The sequence below is a fragment of the Eublepharis macularius genome, chromosome 16, assembly GCF_028583425.1.
Source record: "Eublepharis macularius isolate TG4126 chromosome 16, MPM_Emac_v1.0, whole genome shotgun sequence".
In the NCBI taxonomy this organism is placed as follows: domain Eukaryota; kingdom Metazoa; phylum Chordata; class Lepidosauria; order Squamata; family Eublepharidae; genus Eublepharis; species Eublepharis macularius.
Genome location: NC_072805.1, coordinates 36,530,792 through 36,553,305, shown reverse-complemented (window position 1 = coordinate 36,553,305; position 22,514 = coordinate 36,530,792). Strand labels below are relative to the sequence as shown.

The following is a 22,514-nucleotide window of genomic DNA, read 5'->3' as shown; positions in this document are numbered from 1 at the left end:
GCCCCAGCTCTGTTGTGGTGGTAACAACTCTGATTTTGTTCACTGCTCTGAGTGAGGCACTAATCTGTCTAGAAGAGCAGTATATAAGCACAGTTATTAATTTACTCCAGGTTGTACAGTCTGAGCTATTCCTCATGACACCTCTCTATAATCTGAGTAGAAAGCCCTCCTGAGTAATTCAGTTTTGCAGTTTGTGGAATGCCAGCAGCGTGGGAGCTTCCCTGACTTCCTCTGGCAAACCATTTCATAAAGTGGGGCAGAAAAAGCACAGGTACGGGCAGCTGATTTTGCCCTGCTGCAGGGTGGCACCTTCAGAAGGCCCGGGGTCCATTTGAATAAAGCTGCTGTGGTGGAACATAAGGGGAGAGAGGCAGTTGCTCAGATATGAGGGGCCAAGACCGTGATGGGCTTTGAGGGTGATATTCATGACCTTGAATTGAGCCTGGTAACGGATGGGAAGCCAATGGAGTGACTGCAGGTGGGCTGTAAATAATAAAGTCTGCTATGAAGTTACTGCGCTGTGCAGGGCTGGAGTGGAGTAATAAAGAGCTAACTTCAGATTAGCATCCTTGTCTTACGTGTTCAAACAAGTGGAAGGGGGAGGAGTATGGCACATCATCCTGACACGGAATGGTGAATACTCCTCCCTCCAGCCAAGTCTGGTTAACTGGAAATAGGTAGAGCCTTCACCTGAGCTCATTTGTTCCAAGGTAACAAACCTAGAATTTCATGTATGTTCTTCTGCCGGTTAGAAAAATGACCGCTGTTTCAGCAAGCGCAGCTTTATAGGTTAGAAAGATCACTGCCACATTTTTACATCTGTGTACTAACTCGCAGAGTCCTCAGATAGCTGGTTTGTGTTAAAAGGAGTGCATTAAATCGTTTCCTATCGAGTATTTCCATGGAGTGCAATATCCCCTTAAAATCTATAGATTAAGCAACATAGTTTGCTTCTGCAACCAAACAGCCGAGCCTGAGATCACCACCACCTGCCACTGCTTAAGCATGCTTACGTTTCCACATAAGACAACATAGGCTTGGCAAGTGAAGATGAACACGGTTTAGAGTAGATCTGTCATAAAAGCATGGGTAAGAAAGGCAGAAAGGGGGCAGGACTTGGGTAAGTTAAACGGAGAAGTATGCACCCTGTCTTTCATCCAAGGTACATCAGACAGCTCCCTCCCTTTACTACAGCTCCCTCCCTTTACTACATGTTCACAAGGCTACTAGTTCCCCACTACTTTGGAGTAGCCGCTTAGACTGGAACTAGTGTCAGCTGGAGGTATATGTGGATATGTGGAAAACAAGGTGGGTGGTACTTTTAAGATGAAACCATAGCGACTGAGAGAACAAAACCAAGTCCTCCTTCATCTTGCTGCTTTCTAGTGCTGGAAACTTTTAGTAGTACACTACCGGGGGGTGGATGTATTTATTCCTACACCCCCTCCTTTCTGTATACGTAGGCAGCTGTGTATAATTTGTTTGCTTTTACAGCCACATGTCTACGCAGGAATCTTTTAGCTTTATAGAGTGACTCCTTATGTCGGGGACAGAGGCAGGCGTGTAAAGGGCTTCAGTGGATTAAAAAATTAAAAGACAGATTGCATGTATCCCCTACTCCGCTGTAAACAAGGCATACCCACAGCACTGACTAAAGATAAAGGAATCTGGCATAGGCTTGGAGCTGTCCCCACTGTCTTTGCAAACATAAGTATCTATTAATAACCGCCAGTTGCTTAGGGACAGAGCAACCTTAATGGCAACGGCCCTTCAGCAAAGCTCCAATTAAGACTTTGGCCCTCAGCCAACACCCACTAACCTGCTGTGCTCATACTCTATCCAGCCTTACATCATTCAACCGCAGGGTCACCTGGGGACAGCCCCCAGCAAATACATCAACTAGGACATACTCTACGCCAGCAGAATTCCCTTACACTCAGACAATCTGATCCAAGTCTGAACAAAGGTAAACATCGAGTCTTCAAAATTTTTGTTTAACCTTCAGTTGCTGTGAAACACACATGCCAAGCAAGCTTAGAGGAACAGGCATATTAAGATGGGCAAGGAAGGCAGTTGTCAATCAGGAAAATCATTATTGGACTAGGAACTGGGAGACGAGCTCTGGATCCCTCTTGTTCTATGAAGCTTGCTGGCTTACCTTGGACCAGTCACTTTCTTGACCTAATCTTTATCACAGGGGGATAAGAGGAAGCAGAAAACTATTTCCGCATCCCCTAAATTCCTTGGGTTCAAGAAAATAGCTTTCAATTTTGACATTCTCAGAAAGGCTTTAAAATAAATATTTCGTGTGTTGAATAGAGATGGACATGAACTGGAAAAATGGTGGTTCGTAGCAGTTTGTCATGTTTCACGAACCCGCATGAAATTGCCCAGTATGTGAACCCATTCATTTGGTTTGTGAATATGTCACTTCCAGGGCAGCAGCAGGTCTGCAGGAAGCTCCCCCCCCCATTGCCTAGGAAACTGATGGATTGGCGCCAGGCTGTCTGCAGTGATGAACCAAAAAATGAACCGCTCTAGAAATCAGTGGTTTGTCACGGTTCGTCAGAAATGAGCTCCGATGAACTGCCAGTTCGCGAACCAAAAAAAAAATGGCCTGGTTCGTGACAAACTTTGGTTTGTATTTCAGTTTGTGCCCATCTCTAGTGTTGAAGTTTTCTTCTTCTGCAGTTGCATTTAGCCCAGGTGGTTATTCTCCCCCTCCTATTCACAAGAGGAGTGGCATCAAAAATAAGAAAAATTTAAATATCCCTATGCAGCAATTTGGTCATCTTTCAATAATGCCAAAATCCAGAGTTTTGATTAAGGGTCAATGCAACATTAAGTAGCATGTGTTTCTGGATGTTTTGAGTTTCTAGTTCTGCGGACTATCAAACACTTGTAGCTGAAAAGAGTTTCCAAGTATCTGTTCTAGTCCAACAGTATTCCTAGGTTGCATAGGTTTTCTACCAGAAAACACAAAGCTAGTCATATAACATTAACGGTGGGGGGAAACTAAGCTCAAGAAGCATATAGTTTTGCATCTGGTTCTAGGGCATGGATTGTCTTACATGAGCAGTTCCACACTCATCCATACATTACTACAGTAATGAAGCCTGAAGCTGTTAAGGACTACAATAAAATTTTGACCTGATACAGCCTATTCTATTTACCACAAAACACAAACATCCCACTCAAGTTGAGCAGTTTGTGCGGAGCAGATTTTTTTTTTTGTTCTACACCATTTTTTGTACGAGCAATCCAACCAAGAGTGAGTTCTATGAAGAAATACAAAAGTTTAATATTTAAGAGTCAAGTGTCTAAACCATTAAAAACAACGGAGAAAGAATCATCCATCCTTTAAAACGTGACAGCATCACGGAGGATGAAGTTACCAAAGATGTTCCTGCAGAAGACTGGAGAAGAGTTCCGGGGAGATTCCCTTAGCTTGGTTTTCCTGTTGCTTTTCCACACAAGACCGTCAATTGGCTCTAAGGAATAAGCAAAAAAGAAAGCAGGAGATAACGGGCATCAACTTTGGATAGATCCCTCCGCATTTCATCCGTTCATCTTGTATGTGCATGCGCATGTGTGAAGTGCCATCAAGTATTTCCAGCAACTGACTTAGGCAACCCTGTAGGGTTTGCAAGGCAAGGGACAAAAAAGTGGTTTGTCATTGCCTGCCTCTGCATAGCAACCCTTGACTCTTGTAATGGTCTTCCATTTAAGTACTAACCGGAGATGACCCTGCTTAGCTTCCGAGAATGATGGGATCAGGCTAACGAGGGCCATCCAGGTCAGAGCTCCTCTTGCATAGCCCGTCTGGAGGTGGAAGAGAACCACTTTCTGGACTTAAGCAAGTCCATTATGCTTTTAAGTAGAAGCAAAGCCCATTCCAAGTAGTCTTGTAGCCTAGTATGACTACTCTTCTTTGGCCATTTATAGCACAAAGATCCCACTCCTACCAACAAATTCGTGTGGATACTTTTCAAAGATGAACTACACTGGATCGTTCCTGCTTTGGGTTCGTCTGGGTGGAGGCTGCTTTTAGAAGATAGACTTTTCAACAGACACACTCCCCTTTCTGTGGAAAGAGCTAGCTAATTAATCACTCTGCTCTGCATACTTACCACCAGGGTATGAATATGTTGGACCGTGTCATCATTTAACAAGTCCACATTGATGTTCTGAAGGTCATCGCCAGCCGAACAGAGAGTCTGAACAAGAGGAGAAAAATACCAAATTGGGTCCAACAATAACGGCAGAAGGCACCGACAGTCAGCTTCCCCAACCCCAAGAAAGTTGACTTCCTGGGTTCACAACACTTGTGTAGCTATTAATCCACATGCAGATCTCATGACCCCAAGAATGAACTTCCTCTCTAGTTGGCTTCACCACTCTGGGTCAGATCTAATGGCACAATCTAAAGGATTTTTTTCTTCTGCAGTCTCTTCCAGCTCCAAGGAAGCATGCAGCATTTCACACAATCGCTGTTCCACCAAGCAGTGGGATGGCTGAGGACCCCACAGCTAGGCTGTCACTAGCCTCAGATTATGGGAAGCAGGCAGAGAAGAGAAAAAAGGGCTTCCTTGGTAGAGATGCAAGAGTTAAGAAGAAGGTAAAGACATTACTGTGACCTGTGTATTTTGGCTCTCATTCACACACAATGCTGCAATTCTGCAAGGTGGAGGGATGGAAGACTCTAGGGTACCACAGAAAGTCCCCAGATGTTCCTCGAGGAACAACTTCTCTCCCAATATCTACCTACTCTGAAGCCGCAGGTAAGTGATACAGGCATCCTAGCAGAGCAACAAGACAGCCAAATGAGCCTTGTTCATGTAGGGCATCATCCGAACCTGTATACTGGGGGTGGCCAGCAAGCATCAAAAGGTCCCCTTGATTTGGTGAGGACCAAGATGCCAGGGGGCGGGGTGGGTGGGTTGTAAAGAAATACTGTAGAAGCCGCTCCAAGCACGGTGCAGGGACATTAGGAATCAGTGCTTAAGCTTGCTTAAGTCCTCCCTTACTTTCATGGCTTGCAGAACTTGGTAACGATGCAGGTTTCTTTATAGAATCAGGTTTGGAAGGGATCTCCAGGGTCATCTAGTCCAACCCCTTGCACAATGCAGGACATTCACAAATACCTCCCCTCCACATACACACACACCCAGTGACCCCTGTTCCATGCCCAGAAGATGTCAAGACTTTGAGACTTTGTTGACTTTGAGAGACAACCTGGATTTAGTTTTTCCACCAGATATACACAGCTCCAGTACAATACCTGCCCATCCGCTAGAGGTATGTTGACGAAAGGAACTGCTTTCTCATGTGGCATGGAAGCGCTCCTTAGAGTTGCACCACAACCTGTTTCTGAAGCACTTTTGGAGAGGCCCCGCTGTGGAATTCTAGGATTAAGGAAGAAGAAGAAGCAGTCCTGGTATTGTCAGTGCAAACAGAAGCCACCAACAGACTCACCTTGCTAACAATTGCTCTGGTTCTAAGTGAGATTTCATCATAACTGCTTTCTAACAAACAACCAAAAACATTTTTTAATATATTAGAATTACACACACATTGAAGGCATAGCTATTCTCCATTTGGCTGAGACTGTGAGTGCCACCCACCCCCCCGCCCGCCCAGCAAGTTTTGATGGCAGAGTGGAGATTTGGACCTGGGTGTCCCAGACCCTAGCCTGATGCTCTAACCATTACATGACACTGCCTCTCTCCTGTTGCAATGAACACTTATGCCACCCTGAGATCCTCAAAAGAATTAAACAGGGTGGTATAAATAAATAAAAATAAACCCTGTAAGTATGGTCAGTATCTTCACCCCAGGATGCAGGAGGGGGAAAACTGTAGGGCAGTTGTTGGCTTATATCCACTCTGCTGATTCTTAGCCAAGATGAAACTTGATCCAAGCACTTCTTGGCAAACAGCTCCGCCTCTTGGGCTCTACCATCAATTAAGCTGGAGTGCAACTTTGGCATAGCTACATTTGATACATCTAAGTGGAGTCATCCAGGGACATCAACTGGTTCCCTCCCAGAGACCATCTCTCCCCTTTCACCTACTCTTCAAACTCATTATTTTTATCTTCTACTTCCTCCAAGGGACTCACAGAATCTTAAACAGGGCTCAGCTGAATTTCTCCCTGCAAGATGAAGATTTGGCCAAGAACGACTACTTCAAGGCCATCTTGCGAGCTTTTGCAGCCAAGTAGAGATTCAATCTAAAACTCAATTCAATACACCACATTAATGGATTTAAAAAAAAAAGAATTTGCTATTTGGAAATCCAAGCATTTTTTACCATTACAGACAGCCAACCCAACCCCTCGCCCACAAAAGAAACTGAGGACAGAACTCAAAAAGCTGCCAGGTTTACCTCTTATAGCCCACTGGGGTGCACTTGGGGGCAGACGCTGACCGTTCGAGCATGCAGGGTTTGTCAGGACCTCTCACATTTGGAGTGGAACTAACAGACCTAGACAAGGTGGACGGGGGAAGAAGGGAGAAAGGGAGGGGGAGACAAGACCACCACAACAGCCATTTAAAGCATTTCTGAATCTAGAAAGCATTCCTCTTGTACCTGCTCCTGCATGAATCTTTCGTCAGGCAGAAATCTACCATGATCAGGCTGATAGGTACAAGATGCAGGGCCTTTTCGGTAGTGGCTCATATGGAAAGATTACACTGTTAGGCTTGCACCATCTTCCACACAGCAGCTGTTGTTCTCACATGGCAATACCTATACCCTCCCAGTTAGTATGGCTACAGTTAGTAAGAACAACACGTTTAAACAACCAGCGTTATAAGAAATAAGAGTGTAACCCAACCAAAGTTAAACACTTTGAATGCTCCAGATGCCAGCCAGAGCAGTATCTGAGCACCCAACCGAGGGAACTAATGTTTAACTGGATTTACTTTCAACTAGGCAGTATACAAGTCCTCAACAGTCTGACAAAACTGTGATTTTTCAAGTTGCTATGTATTCCTTACCTGGAGGCACCGTGCTTGCCCTTAAAGGCAGACGCCAAGGAAGCCAGTGACTTGGTTTTAAAAATCTGAAGAAAGAGTAAGCGATAAAACCGAATTACGGGCCAAAAGGAACCAATCGGAAGATCACAAGCTAGCCTAGATCTCACGGAAGCCACCAGTACTGTGAGGTCTGGCCCAGTTCCAACAAGCTTCTATTCACTCCATCTTCCCCAAGATGTCGACAGCATTCATGAGTAAAGCTGCAAAGCAATTCTCAAAACTTTCATAAATCATCCCACCCACGGTTGTGCGCACGCACGCACACACACACACACACACCAAGAATATAGCACATTATCAGGTCCCCTGTCATCCCTCCACCCTTTGCACAAAGCAAATGCATTTCAAAGTTATATCCCCCTTCTTCCAACCCCTCTTCTCCCCTGCATCATATAAATAAAACATTAGAAAACCAGTGGGGAGCAAAAGTAAGAAAACTGGATCAGCATTGAATTGATCCGAGTTCAAATCCTCACTCAGCCAAGATGTTTGCTGGATGACCTCGGACCAGATGCTTTCTCAGAGAAGCTTTCATAAAGATAGCACCTGAGAGGCTGAAACACATACTAGACAAGAGTTCCTGGGAACATGGATTGGGTTTCTTTAAAAAAATCAATACCTCCTCCAGCAAAAAGGGAAACTTCTGAAATACAAGTTTTGCCCCAACCAAACTCACAAAAAATACCCTTTCCAGACTAACTTTTTGCGACGTCTTCTTTCCCTGTGATCTGCTCTCTTCTTTGCCATCTTCGTATTCCACAATCGTGGTGACCTTAACTAGAAGGAGAATTTAGCAGCGCATAATTAGGCATGTATGGATTGGCTTTTCGTCAACTCTCACATGGGCTGGGCATGGAGAGCCAACAGTCTTGCGAAGACTTGCTGGGGACATTGTAGGTTGGATCGATCAAGCCGCAAGATGTTCTACATAACCGGCAAGCTTTGCACACACCCCTCCGCAACCATGGAGAAGGCACTGCAGAAGGTCAAGGAAACTTCAAGAGTGACACACAGTCTCGTGGGGGGGGGGTAGGATTTGCATCCTCCCCCAAGCCAAATGTTCAAGTAAAAGTGCTTTCTGCTTACACAAGCCAATCCATGCCATAGAAGCAAAGCTACACTCTTCTTGATCTTAGTTTTCCCCACTCCACCACCAACCTTAAGAGCTCTGGATAGCGGTACATCTTGGCTAAATTAACAACAACCCTTCAATGTTGTACTCTGTGCAACGCAACAGATGCAGCAGGGCTACCCTGGTGCAGGACTTCAGCGTATATGTTTTAAGCAGTGATCCATCGCTGTGAATTGACTTGCACTGTAAAAGAGGTTGGGTATAAGTAACGTGAATGAATAGATAAATCACAGCTTTGTATGAATAGTAATGAGATACCTAAGAGGCATTATAGCAAATTCCAGCCATTTAGGAAAGGTGCACGAAAGAGGTACTTCCTGTTTTCCGCAGCCAATTCCCACCAAGGCAGGGCCCATATGGTGTAGTGGTTAGAGTATCAGGCTAGGATCTGGGAGACCCGGGTTCAATTCCCCATTCTGCCCTGGGAGCTTGCTGAGTGACCTTGGGCCAGTTGCATGCTTTCAATCTAACCTACCTCACAGGGTTGTTGTGAGGAAAAAAAGGAGGAGCGTAGAACAATGTAAGCCACTTTTGCTCCCCATTTGGGAGAAAGCTGGCGTATAAATGCAGTAAATAAACAAACATTCTTAGGGTCAAAGGTACGCATTCCATTATATCGTCACCTCTGTCAAGAACAAAGTACAAAGTGCTAAGCCACACAAACACATTGAAAGGGAAAAAAAGAGTTTACAGTGTAGCCCTGAAGGAATTAAAGGTTGCATCTTACAGTTCTAGAGGAGTGAGCCGTGTTAGTCTGTAGCAGCAAAATAGAAAAGAGTCCAGTAGCACCTTTAAGACTAACCAACTTTACTGTAGCATAAGCTTTCGAGAATCACAGTTCTCTTCTTCAGATGCATACACACAGCAAGCTACCTTGGCGAGGAAGGGGGGATTTCTGGCATAATTCCCCCCGCTAGAAAATCGGCAAGACAACTAGAAGATCCGCTACCGGCCCCGGTCAGCATCCAGCCAGGCACATCCATTGCAAAGACACACTGGCCTCCTTCTAAGCCTCACAAACAACTCACCTCGCTTGCTTCCCGTCCTCACTAGCTTGGGATTGGGCCCATCTCCCACCGAGCAGTCATTCTGTAGCATAGACAGGCAGGGGCGAGAGAAAGAAAGAAGAAAAAGAAGTTGTGACCTGCATTGTGCCAGTGCCTCTACTGCAGACTTAGCCTAATGCGTCGTGGTGATTTAAAGGCAGATTGACGACCTAGGGGAGTTGGATTCAATACACACTTTAAAAGAAGTTGTGCCATGAGTGAGTTCACCTACATGGCTATCAGAAAGGCACAGGAGTGTATAGTGATGCTGTTTTAGTAGGGTTGACCGCTGCTACGCAAAAGAAAACTTACCGCTGTCACTGCAGCCACAACTGTGGCGGCTGCCTCTTCTTCCTTCAGATCTGCGAGACAAAGACAGATCATCAGATCAAGGTGCCTGGTTTCAAGATGCCATAGAACTCTTTTTCCATCCCTGGATGATGCCCAATTATTGATTTTTGCAAGTCAACATAAAATTCAACCAGTACTTCCCTGCCTCCATCAGTTGGCAACCCTATGGGGAGATTTGGCTACAGGGAGAGGCCCTCCTGACTGTCCCATAAACCAAAGAAGCTTAGTTGGATGGTACACAGGAGGGCCTTTTTGGTGGTAGTCCCATGACTGTGGAACAATCTCCCCAGGGTGCCCCCCCCCCTCTAGCTTCAGGAGGCAGCTGAAGACTGTTTTGTTTAGGACAGCTTTTTAACTCTGTTTTTCACTGTGTTTTGATATATTTATGTAAGTGGCCTTGAGCACCTTTGGAGAAAAGGCAGTGAATGAATACTTCAAAATAATAATAATAATAAAAATACTAAAGGGGACAAGCACAGACAAAAGCATTTTTGGGGATGTCACAGTGATCCAATCAGGTTTCGGGGCCCAAAGCTCACCCACAGGTCGGCTTGGACTGTGCAGTGGTCCATTGGGTGGATTCTTTTATCTTCCAGCAGAAGCACCCCCCAGCCTCACAAATTGACAGATTAAGCCAAAATGGATTTGAAATTCTCAGGAAAAGGTACCAGGGTGAGGGAGGCTGATTCTAGGGTTGCCAGCTCGAGGTACGGGGATTCCTGGAGATTTGGGGATAAAGTATGAGGAGGGAGGGTCCTTAGCTGGTTATAATGCCATAGAGTCCACCTTTGAAGATAGGCATTTTCTCCAGGGTTAAATGGTTGGGTTGTGAATCAGCACTCTGCTGGTTTGAATCCCACTGTCATGAGCCTAGTAGGCGGTGCTGAGTAAGCCGCTCCTGGCAGCCCCAGCTCCTTGGCTGTATTGGGATAGTAAAAACACTGACTTCGTTCACCACTCTGAGTGGGGCACTAATCTGTCTAGAATAAGCACAGTTATTGCAAGGGAGCTGCTGTAACATAGTGGTGAAGTGGTTGGGTTGCGAATTAGCACTCTGCTGGTTCGACTCCCACTTCTGCCATGAGCTCAGCAAGTGGCCTTGGGGAAGCCCCTCCTCTCAGCCCAACTCCCCAGCTGTCTTGTGGGAATAACAATACGGACGTTGTTCACTGCTCTAAGTGGGGCACTAATATGTCCAGAAGGGCAGCAGCACACCGTTATTATCATCTCTGCGGGCTGGAGATCAGGTGTAATTCCGGGAGGTTGGCAACCCTCCTCAGATCAGGTCCCTCTTCCAAGCAGAGGAAGGAAAGCTCCCTGGCGGAGTCTTTCGTTGCCTGCTCGTGAGTAAGACCCACCGAGCTCAAAGCAGCCTGCTCCCTAGCAAGCGCGCCCCGCGCGTAAGCAGCCCGGCCGGCCCTGCTCCCGAGTAAGCGCGGCCCCGGCCCCGCCGCCCACTCACGGAGCAGGTCCTTCCTCCGCATCTGCCGCATGACGAGCGGCATGGTGAGGAGCTCCACGCGGAAGGCCTTCTCCACCGTCTGCAGCAGGGCCTCCAGGTCGTGCTTCATGGCTTGCAGGTGCTCCTTGGCTGCGGGGAAGCAGAGCCGAAACCGGCCGCTCAGGCGCTCGAAGCGTGCGCTAAGGGCTCCCCTTTCGGAAACCAGGCGCTGCGGGCCGGCCAGCGCCCCAAGCCGAAGCCCGCAAGGCAGGCCGCCCCTCCGCCCCTCCTCGCCCTCACCCTGGTGGTCGAAATCCTGCAGGAACAGGCTGAGCCGCTGGTGCCTCTGCTCCCTGCTCAAGAGGCTCCGGTCCGGCTCCACTCCGGAGTCCCCGCTGCGCTTCTTGGGGGCCGGGAAGTACTTTTTGAGCGCCATGGGGAACGCTGGCGGGGAGCGCAGAGGAGAGGAAACGCCGCCGGGGGAGACTTTATTGGGAAAGGCCCGGCCGCTGGCTGGCCACGCCCTTTCCTGGGGTGGGGGGGGGGTGAAGGACCAACCTTTGGGTCCCAATCCTCATCTTAGGGACCACTGCAGCTGGGATGCCGGGAGGAGACTTGACTTGGTGGATTCCTACATGCCACGCAGGGGCTAAATGGGCGCAAGATAGGGTTGCCAGCCTCCAGGTAGTGGCTGGAGATCTCCCGGATTTACAACTGGTCTCCGGGCCACAGAGATCAGTTCACCTGGAGAAAATGGCTACTTTGCGGGTGGACTCTATGGAAGTATACCATGCCAAGGTCCTGTCGCTCCCCAAACCCCACTTTCTCCAGGTTTTACTCCCCAGATCTCCAGGAATTTCCCAATTTGAAGCTGGCAACCCCAGCACAAGACCCCTGTGCCAGGAGAAAGGGATCTCTTCCAGAAGAATGCAAAGGCGTTAGTGAGGGGCTTCATTCTAAAAGACTCGGGTGCAAACAGGGATTTGCAGGATACAGCAATGGCCACTGCATTTTTTTTTTTAAAAAAAGGAATGTTGGTTTATGAGCTAATTCAATGGAACTTCCATGTTCAGGAGCAGCATACTCAATACTGCAGATGTCAGGAACAGACAAGAGAGTTGCCAGAGGACTTCTGGCTGGCCTGTATGGTAGATGGGATATGCCTTGATCTGAAATCCCCAAGGCATGAACAGAACACCAGCAATGCTAGAACAGGGGCGGGAACTGCCCCCACAATGGATCATGTTTAGCCAGCAGTCGCTTTGCCTCTCCTTTCTGGAGTTTAATCAACTGTCCTCCCTGGGCAGGAATTAAGGGGCTAGTTCTCGGCACAGAGACAATCCCAGCTGGTTCTTTAATTCATCTCTTTTGTATTAAGGGCATTTACAGTTTTATCAGCTCATAGCTGCTATTGCCTTTCTGATGACTTTCATACAGTGGCATACTTGCATGATAGGGGTGGGTGGGATTATCCCAACCTCATCCTGACCAGTTTACTATATGGTAATACTTCCTAGTGGTTACTAAAGGCTAACAGCTGCTGAATGGAGAACTATGAAAATGGCTTTGACATGTAACATATAGACTAGCCTTCAGAGTGACCGTGGAGGTGGGGCCACGGCTGAGAACTCCTGCTTTGCATAAAGTCTCAGATTCAATCCCGGACAACTCCAGATAAAAAGATCAAATTGTAGGTGAAGTGAAAGACCTCTTTTTAAGACTTGAGAGCTGCTGCCTGAGGAGACAATGTTGTCCATAACAGACCAACGCCCTGAGTGAAGCAGCTCCATATGACCCCTGCAAGAATTAAGCAGTGTTAACCTCTCGTACTACTTTTCAAAACAGAATCAACATAAATGAGATCCACACTGGTTAAAAATGTTAGATTGGGGCAAGGGAGACTCAAGGTCAAACCCCCAGTCTGCCATGAAGCCATGGGCCTAGCCTACCATACAGGTTTGTTGTGAGGATAAAACTGAGGAGAGGGTTATGCGTGCTCCTTAGAAAACGGGTGGGATAAAAACATGGCAGACAGAAGCTGTGTATGCAAGCTCCCACAAAATTCTTCCACCGCTAAAGATGCCCAGCATACAGCAATTGGCTCCCCTTCCCCATGGTAGCTTTCAATTTAATAACATTTGATTTATATACTGCCCTTCAAGACAACTTCATGCCCACTTAGAGTGGTTTACAAAGTGTGTTATTATCCTCACAACAGGTGGGTTGGGCAACAAGTGGAGGAGTGGGGAATCAAACCCAGTTCTCCAGAGTCCTGTCCTCTTAAGCTTACACCAAATAGGACACTTGGGTGATGTGGGCTTTCCCGTCACTGTAAAAGGGTGGAAAGCCGCTAGGCTCTCATGCTTGATGCCCATTCCAGCTAAAAAACTTTAGTTTCTGCCATCTAGAGAAGGCAGCTCCAAGCAACACTATCATATTGCCTTCTGATTCCTGAAAGCCAGTGCTTGGATAAAAAATGGGGTTAGCACCCAGTACATACACGCTTAACTGAGCAGTCGCACCACTTCCTCCATTCCACCAGGGGTCTCACCCTGCAGCACTATGCAGATGTAGCCGCTCTGTTCACCCATCTCTATGGTCCACTCAGCATCTCCTGAGTGGTGGGGTGGAGGGTATTCAGCTCTTTTCCTACTGCTGTAAAATATGCACCCCACTCATCCCCCAGAGGGACTGCCTCTCACCACGTGTGCTCCGGAGGGTGCTCTGATCAGCTGATAAAAAGTGCTGGTGGTCCCTGGCCCCAAGGAGGCTCACCTGGCCTTGACCACAGCCAGGGCCTTGGTCATGGCACCAGCCTGGTGAAACTCTGAGCCCAACAAGATTTATTATCTTTTCCCTTGGCCTGTAAGACAAGAGATGTTCTGCCACCATATGGTTGAGACTGGGCTGTGGGCGAGTCTTCCCACCAGGGTGTAGTGCGATCTCCACCCTGATTTTTCCATCGGCTGGACCACTGCCACCATCTGGAGCTGTTTTATTACTGAACTGTATGCTCATTGATGGTTTTAATGCAAATTTTATTTTAAATTTTAATGCTGCCGTTATTCGCTCTGAGCCCATAAGCGGGGAGTGCGGATTATAAATCAATCAACCAGAGGTTTCATACTGCCACAAACTGTTTTCAATAGCTGTTTTATTGATTCAGTAGGTACATTTAAAAAGTCACTTGAATACAATATTCAGGAGCACCTGTAGGAAATTCTTACCTACGAGCATGCATCACGATTAGCCGTATTATTCAAGGTCTTAACATAAAACATAATGTAAGACGAGAATCAGTGTCTAAACTTTCCCAGTTTCTTATGTCGCAATCCTCAAATGGGTTCGCTTGCAGAACGTCTATCAAGGTCAATTCCAGAACAGGTTTCTGAGGATCACGGCCTCAGTTCAAGCACAACAGAATTTAAACAGAAACAGTGCATACAAACGTCGTCAATCAACTAGGACACAATCGCGCCGCTTTCAAAGAAATGCGGAGAAGACCCCCCAAAATGGTACATTCTCTTTTGCAGTACCAGATACCCAAAAAAAGGCACCGTAATAGATGGTGTACAAAACACAACAGAAGGTAGGACAGCATTCCTTGACTTACAAGTAAATTGTAAGGATCGCTGCCCTTATATTTAAAAGACAAGGAAAAGAACCCTTTTAAAACACCCGCAAAAGTGTAATTTTAGAAACATGTAAACTCTTGTATTGTTTTCAGGATTCTTGGGTGTAAACACAAGGTAAATATAAAACCCACCAGCTTGTTCAGACTAGAAATTCTACCCCAACCCCACACCTCCCAATGAAAAAAACCCTACTTAGAAAAATATAAAAATAACGTACTAACTGCCATTTTTAGAGCACAGGATTTGGTTGTACCTCCACGTTCGACATGGCAGCCCCTCTCAAGCAAAGCTAGACTTGAGGGGAAAGTGCAATTGCTTTGAGAATGCTTACTGAAATGCTCCAGGCGTGACGTTGTTTCAACCACATCCACCCACCTTTCACTTAACACTTAAGAAGCAGTGTTTCCATTCAAGGTTATGGTTTTCTACCGCTTCTCTCCTCATGAGAAGCAAGCGGGGCTGAAGAGTTAAACAACCCCTACAGGTGAAGATACCAAGTCTGATCTTGCTGTTGCGAGGGTTGGTGTTTGAGGCCAGGTGGCTGTGTCCACTGATGCCCCTCGCCAGTTTTGGTGGTTTGCTTTTTGAAAGTCCACGGCAGGTCTACAATTAAGTAAGGACAGTAACTTCCAACCAACAGTCTGGTCTACTTTATCCAGTATAACCATTCACTTTTCTGGGAACTTGGGCTGGCACCAAGAACAGTTACAAATACGAAGCCAAGAAGATGGACAAGGTGCGACATAATCAATGAACAAATAATGGTACTTCCACATATCATCAAGGTTAACTCCAACTGGAATTATCATGGGGGACTCCTGGGTACAATGACAATAGGCTGTGGCGGTGGTTAGGTGCCACTCTGGTTAGCAATGTTGAAGGCCCACTCGCCACCACAACCTAATACGTGCCACAAAATCAAAAACGACCCTGAATCTCGGACAAACATTGGAAATAATGGCTGAAGTTTAATGACTTTTGAACAGTTACGATTCATCAGATCGGGGTCATAACTAGTCAGTTTGGTTAGAATTGCCCTGCCGAAAATACTTGAGCCATTCCAAAGGCGGAAGCATCAAGAGATAACAATAGGGTAACATCTTGGGCTGGAAATCCAAGTGTGCGGTCTGTTTTGGTTGAAAATTACAGGCCTGTTAGGGAGGCTGTATAGGCAGGCAGTGTTATACTGGAAAACTGGCCCTCTTTTCTACTGACCATAACCCTTGGGCCCTATTTGCAGGCAATCTGATATCCTAGCCTAGCCTATATTAAAAAGGTAGAATTCAACAGGCAGTCAGAGCATAATTTTGGCAACTTCTTGAATTTGGGGGGGGGAGGGAGAGTTGATATAACAATTCTATAGCGCTCAAATTGTGAGCCTTAACAGGATGTCAAAGGGGCAGAATCCACCACAAACTTCTGTGCAAAACTCTCTGAAGTAAATGAGAGATGCACGAGATTATGAAAATAATATTTCAGCCCAGTTAAGTAAAACAGAAAAGTATGTTGTTTTCTGTATAGAGGGTAAGAGGTTTTTTTTAAAGTACAGAAAGGTGTTTATTGACAGTAAGTTGTACCTCTCATCAAATGTTTCTAATGTCTTATATTTAAGTTTCAGTGTTTCTTAAATAGCGTCTCTACCCCTTACCTTGTTTAGTCAGTCCAACCGGGGAAGCTAAGCCTCTAATTTCAGATCAAGGCACAAAATCTTACTTTTTGCATTTCCTTCTCTTATTTCCATCCCTCTCCATAACATTAACACATAGTAAATATATGCCACAATGTACTCAAATTTCACAGCTGGGATATAGCTATTGTATTATGGATTGGATTTCAGGAGATAAGATGCGTATTTCCCTCCCGTCACAGCTTTATTTTCCAGGTTCACTCTGAGGAAAAAAAGATAAAGTCTTTGTTTTGCTTAAGAGTATTCTTCGAGGAACTTTATATGGAAATCTTTCACTTTCTCCAGCAGGATCTTTAGCTTTTCGACTGGAGGCAGAATGGTCATCCTGGGAAAACAGGAAAAGGTGTTTTAAACCTGTGTGGTGGGGGTGGCGCCATCAAAAGAAAAAAAAATGAACACAGACTAAGCAGCTTCTGTGGAAATCCAAAGCAGAGGTACACCTTTCCCGGCCTAAGACTTCAATGGACTAAGAAGGATATAACCAGGGGTCATTTCGTAGAAAAAGAGCTGGAGGAACTCATTAGCATAACTCATTAGCATATGCCCCACCCCATGCCATCGCAGGAAGTGTGTCATTAGCATAACTGATTTGCGTATGCCACACCCCCTGACATCACCTATCCTGGCTGTTTTGGACCCAATCCTGGCCATTCAGGGCCGAAATTGGGCCCAAAATGGCAAAAGGGGGCTGAAAATGGTCGAAAAGGGACCCAAAATGGTCAGGATCGGGACGCTGCTGAGTGGGAGAGTGATCCAACACCCGTCAGAGGCCCGATCCCGGCTGTTTTGGCCCCAATACAGGCTGAAACGGGCCCAAAATGGCCGAGTCAGGTGGGCAGGGCCACCTGACATGTGATCTCTTTGGGGAACTGCCGGAACTGCATTCCTGTGCGTTCCCCCTCGAAATGAGCCCTGGATATAACTTTGCTTAGGATTGCCTCGTGTATCTACAACATCTCTGTACTCGCGCGTTGAACACGACTGTACCTAAAGTGGTATGTTCCTTCCCTTTGGCCGAACCCACTGCCAGGAACAACGCAGATCCCCGTTTCTTCCAGAAGTTTCATACAGTAGAACATGTCGGGAGCCATTTTGTGAATCTGCAGAGATTTTAAAAAATAGATTTACTAGGTGTTCTCACCAAAAGACCCTAGATGCAAAAGCAATCAGAAGTGTCTTCCCTTTCTTTTGACTAATAAACTATTTTGACTAGAAGTCTTAAGCATAAAAATCAAAACAATAAAATACATGAAAGAATAAAATATTACAGGAAGTTTCTTCTCAAATATTTTTCGATCTGCGTTGGTTTCTAAATACTTCTGATAACTATTTATTTACATTATTTATAGTACCTTATTTATAGTTGTAGTATTTATAGTCACTGAAACTCAAGATGAATTACACAGTGTAAGACAATGGAATTAGTTGGCTGAGACATCTAATAAGCAATGTAATAGGACTAGGATTACAGAAATCTAGAACAAATATAATAATAACTGTGCTTATATACTGCTCTTCTAGACAGATTAGTGCCTACTGAGAGCAGTGAACAAGGTCAGTGTTATTATTATCCCCACAATACAGCTGGGCAGCTTGGGCTTACCCAAGACCACCTACTGAGCTTGTGGCAGTAGTGGGATTCAAGTAGTGCTGATTCGCAACCCAACCACTTCACCACTATGCTACAGCGGCATAAACACCAGACAGGATAGGTTAAGCAATGAAGAAAATGGTACTATGGAAGTAGAAAACAATGCAGTGAGAGCAGGATAATAGCTACAGCAGACAGATAATATGCACTGTACACTGTGGTAGCAAAGAGCAAGAGTCCAGTAGCACCTATAAGGCTAACAAAATTTGTGGTGGGGTATGTGCTTTCATGAGTCACAGCTCACTTCTTAAGTCTGTGACTTCAGAGCTGTGACTCACGAAAGCTCCTACCCTACCACAAATGTTGTTAGTCTTACAGGTGCTACAGGACTTTTGCTCTTTGCTGCTGCTACAGACAGACTAACATGGCTACCCATCTTGATCTGTACACAGTGGCATAGTCCACAGATCCATTCCCTGTATTAAAGCAGCCTCCTTCATTATACTACAGCCCTGGCGTAGCTTCTTTTCCAGAGCCAAAATGGAAGTTAACATTTTACCCATATGTTTTAGTTTAATTACACCTAGGATCGTCACATTCTCCCGTATTGGTTAAAAAAGGCTTACCTTTGCAGTCTCGATGGCTTTGGAAGGGATAAAGATCCGTGGGAAAGCGTACATGGCTCCCTGGAGTGGGTTGCAGTGGATGCCCGGCACTTGATTAAACAGATCTTCTGTGAGTTTGGCTTTCATTGCTAGGTTGTTCAAGACAGATTCCTTTTCCTACGTCAGGTAAAGGGAACATATTCACACAGAGGGCAAAACCACAGACAGTGTTCTGTAGCTTTTCCTAGCGAGTTGTGTTTCCCTATAGAGTCTGAACACAGCCCTGTCCTTCCTACACTGAATAAACCATATGCATGAAAAACAGCAAGCATCGTGCAAAAATTTAAGAAGAAAACCGTCCCCCTATGAACAAACTTGCAATCTACGCTTATAGGGGAAGAAAGTCAGTGGAAACGTATCCCGTGCACAAATCTATGACACGGGGGGAAGATTCTTGTGCATAACAGCTACCTAAGCACACGTCTGCAGAGGGTGTTTGCTTTGCATATCATGTTAGCAGAAGTGCTACCATCTGCCCCTCATATCTGTACCTATACTCTCGCATGGGGTACTGAAGAGGGGGTGAACACCGACTGTTTTCTAGCAAGTAGTTCTTCATTCCTGCCACCTCAAAACATAGGACCCCCCTTTCAAATATCTCATGACCCCATGGGGGCAGGGAGGGTCCATATCTTAAAATAGCAAACAATTTGAAATATTGCTCTTTATTTTTACATAGCCACATACAGCACAAGTCTGGAACTAAACGCATGTGAATAAAAGGTAGCCAACAACAACCGTATCTTCAAGCAGGCTGCATGCCCGAGATTGGAAAGTCGCTACATAAAACTAGTTGCAAATTAGGCCTTGAGTGGGTTGAAAGTAGGGTATTTCATTCTGCTCCCCTACCCTGTCAATTTCTTTGTCTCTGCTCTTATGCTGGCAGTTAGCTAACTTGTTGGGAAGTTCCAAGTCCTATTTTGAGACCTGTGGGAGAAGAACTGCGTGCATGTGTGCGCACGCATACTACCCACCTTGATGAACTGTGCGTAAGATTCCTCCCCAGGTACCGGCGGATTCACTACAATGTCCATGGCTGCTTGCCCCGAGACAGGTGGGCACAAACGGACTGATAGCAGCTTAACCAGTTGCCCTTTGATCTCCGGGTGCAAGTTAATCACCTCCATGTACCCTCCTCTGTAACCACATCTGAGACCAACAGGGTGGCAGGGAACAGCAATGAGAAGAGAAAAAAAGCAACCATCAATCAACAGCCACAGCACACCGTTATAGAGACAGCAAGCTGTACCCTTTCCTGTACTCCACTAAAGAGAAACAGTCAACTGGAACGGCAACGAGATCTCTACCAACACGGAGAACTTTGCATTCCATATACAGCTAGAAAATCCATTCTCTGAAACAGATTCACGTATGTTTTCCTAACTTGCCACTAGACTGTCAGATCTCAGAAGCTAAGCAGGGTCAGCCTTGGTTAGTAATTGGATGGGAGACCTCCAAGGAAGACGAGGGTTGCAGAGGCAGAAAATGGCAAACTACCTCTGTTAGTTTCTTTCCATGAAAACCCCACTAGGGGTCGCCCTAAGTCAGCTATGACTTGAGGGCACTTTCCTCCACCACCGGGTCCCAGTTTGTCTTAAGACAAGAGCAGGGGGGCAGGAGAAGCTCTAGCTTCCCCCCATGCTATTTTCTTGACTTAGAATGACATTATTTGCCCCGCTGGGGGGCTGAACATGGACTCTACCACTGAGCAATGGCCCTTCCCCCAGTCTGTGTACAAAATACCGTGGGGAGGAAAAAAAGAAAATGATAAAATACTTACTCTCCCATGTATCCCTTGGAGGTGGAATGAAAGGAAGCTAGTTCCACGTTATTGTAGTAATCTGGTCCCATCTCGTAAAGAACCTTTTTAAAAGAACTGAACTGACAACTCTCCGAGTAAACGTTATCCTGATAGACCTGCGCCGTTAGAGGGGGAAAAGACACAATTAAACGAGCTCTGTGCTTGATTAGGAACAATCGAAAGCACGTTACCAAGCCCCAGCCGCCGGTTCTAATAGGGTTATTACCTCGTCAGCTAAAAGAAACAGCTTCTCTTCCCAGGCAAAGTGTATCACATCTTCGATGCACTTCCTGCTTTGAACCTGACCTGAATGCACCGGAGAACACAGAAAAAATTCTAGTTAAGTCATGATCTGTGGAAGATGCAGCAATAAATTTTCAACCCAAACCCTTACAGTCCTTTAAAGTAGGCAAAAAAAATTGGCTTAAAAAAAAAAGGCAAACTCAAACAGCAAAGCAGGAGAAAAACTGAGGTGGTGAATACCAGGGGATCCAATAACCATTACACTGCCAAGAGGCAAAGAGCGAACAAAGCGTATCCACAAAGGAAGAGGTGAAGCTGTAAGCACAAACTTAAAAGCAAGGTAAAAGCAAACTAATAGGCTTGGTCCACTTAGATCTTTTTCAGGATCAGGACCAGACATGAGTGTAAAACCAGGCGTCAAGGTGCTAGTCCTCATCGAGCATTCTCAGTCCAGCACCCTTGGCTGTCCAAAGGTCTCTTGCTCTCTCAAACATTTCCAGTATTCCTCCCTTGTCGCCTGTTATGCCTGGAACTGCCTTCCAGAACGCATGCGTGAGGTCACTTCCTTCCGATGCTTCCTCAAAACCCACCTTTCTGTGTAGAACAGCCAGTTATTCCTCTCCCCCAGTGAAACTAAGCCCAAGCTCATGCACAGGAGATGAATGTAAGTCCTTGGCTTGCTTCTTCCACCTGCCTGTCAAATTTGCTCTTTGGGGGGAAGCTGTATGCTACTAGGACCAGAGGCCTGCCTCCTGTAAAGCCATCAAACGCCATGCACGTTGATGGTCCAGGATAAAGGAATTATAATGCCTGTAATGTACAGTCCTTCCCTAATTCAACAAAGGGACCCCCCAAACGTAGAAGATGAAAAGCTGAGACCGGTGTCTTGAATAGTATGTTAAGTACTGGAAAAGAGCAGAGTTACAGAAGTTGTACAGACCTGTGGGATTTCCTGGATTGATGATGCACAAGACTTTTGGATTGCAATACACTTTGGCCTCTTCCAAAGAACGACGGAGTTCATTCACATTGAGGGCCCAACAGTTCTCTTCGTCAAGGTAATAGTTCACCTGAACAGCATCCAACTCCGAAATGGCAGCGGAATACAAGGGATATTGGGGGATAGGGATCATCACTCCGGTTCGGGATTTCCCTCCTCCCGAGACGAGGATCTTTAGAATAGTCTGAAAGGGGACCAAAAAAAAAAAAGGTTATTTAAGATAAGGCTTCCACAGGTCTTGTTTGGGTTCTGAATCAAAAGCCCTCCCCTCTGGGATGTAGTCGGGTCTCTCCTGCTGGGTCAAAAGTTCCAGAAGCCAGGCCCAACTCTGAGAGATTAAAAGGAAGGAAGGCAGACTGTAGTGGACTCAGCTGATCGGGGATTTTTAAAAATCACAGTTATCAGCACTTCTTTAAAACCAACAAGGTTGTTGGTGGAGAGTGCCCTCAAGTCATAGCTGAATTATGGTGACCCCTGGTGGGGTTTTCATGACAAGAAATGAGCAGAGGTGGTTTGCCATTGCCTGCCTCTGCCACCTCGGTCTTCCTTGGAGGTCTCCCATCCAATTACTAACCAAGGCTGACCCTGCTTAGCTTCTGAGATCTGACGAGATCAGGCTCACCTGGGCCGTCCAGGTCAGGGCGTGCAATAAGATATTGAGTTCCTAATCTTCATGAGAACACATGGCCTTTCGCATAGGTTTAATCAAAAATACCAAAAGGTGGATCCAGGTCTCCAGAATACCAACCTGTCATAAGGACAGCATCCTCTGTAGCAGAATGCACTGCATGTTTAGGACAAAGGTTCACTCTCTGCCTCGAGTCTGGCTACCTGGAAGGAATGCCACCCCACACACGTACCTACCCGTGATTTAAAATCATCT

General features: G+C 46.0%; 2 protein-coding genes across 4 annotated transcripts in view; both read right to left on the bottom strand.

Moving 5' to 3' along the window:
• Nucleotides 1–3,282: 3,282 nt before the first annotated feature.
• LOC129344055 (borealin-2-like) lies at nt 3,283–11,496 on the bottom strand. Of its 3 annotated transcripts, XM_055000535.1 has the most exons (10): nt 11,310–11,496; nt 11,031–11,159; nt 9,530–9,579; nt 9,200–9,260; nt 7,740–7,816; nt 7,001–7,065; nt 6,387–6,485; nt 5,282–5,405; nt 4,131–4,217; nt 3,283–3,491 (listed from the first exon to the last, which is right to left on the bottom strand). In XM_055000535.1, exons 1-10 carry the CDS (start codon nt 11,443–11,445, stop codon nt 3,444–3,446), a joined length of 876 nt encoding a protein of 291 aa, XP_054856510.1. In that variant the 5' UTR covers nt 11,446–11,496; the 3' UTR covers nt 3,283–3,443. The 3 variants fall into 3 exon arrangements, with proteins under 3 accessions (XP_054856510.1, XP_054856511.1, XP_054856512.1); XM_055000536.1 differs by lacking the exon at nt 6,387–6,485; XM_055000537.1 differs by lacking the exon at nt 11,031–11,159.
• A 2,650-nt stretch (nt 11,497–14,146) lies between these two features.
• The window catches only part of GPT2 (glutamic--pyruvic transaminase 2), a 31,171-nt gene continuing 22,803 nt past the window's right edge, over nt 14,147–22,514 (bottom strand). Inside the window, exons 5-11 of the mRNA XM_055000646.1 lie at nt 21,572–21,815; nt 20,615–20,694; nt 20,368–20,504; nt 19,562–19,736; nt 18,549–18,704; nt 17,319–17,431; nt 14,147–16,656 (exon numbers count right to left, since the gene is read on the bottom strand). Coding sequence (XP_054856621.1) covers nt 16,566–16,656; nt 17,319–17,431; nt 18,549–18,704; nt 19,562–19,736; nt 20,368–20,504; nt 20,615–20,694; nt 21,572–21,815 — 996 coding nt within the window. The 3' untranslated portion in view covers nt 14,147–16,565. The remainder of the gene's footprint in view (nt 16,657–17,318; nt 17,432–18,548; nt 18,705–19,561; nt 19,737–20,367; nt 20,505–20,614; nt 20,695–21,571; nt 21,816–22,514) is intronic.

Coding starts and splice junctions, on each gene's coding strand:
- LOC129344055 (XM_055000535.1), bottom strand. CDS start 11,445: ATGGCGCTCAAAAAGTACTTCCCGGCCCCCAAGAAGCGCAGCGGGGAC. Junction 4,218..5,281: donor TACCTCTAGCGGATGGGCAG/GTATTGTACTGG, acceptor CCTCTTGTTCAG/ACTCTCTGTTCGGCTGGCGA. Junction 3,492..4,130: donor AACATATTCATACCCTGGTG/GTAAGTATGCAG, acceptor CTTATTCCTTAG/AGCCAATTGACGGTCTTGTG.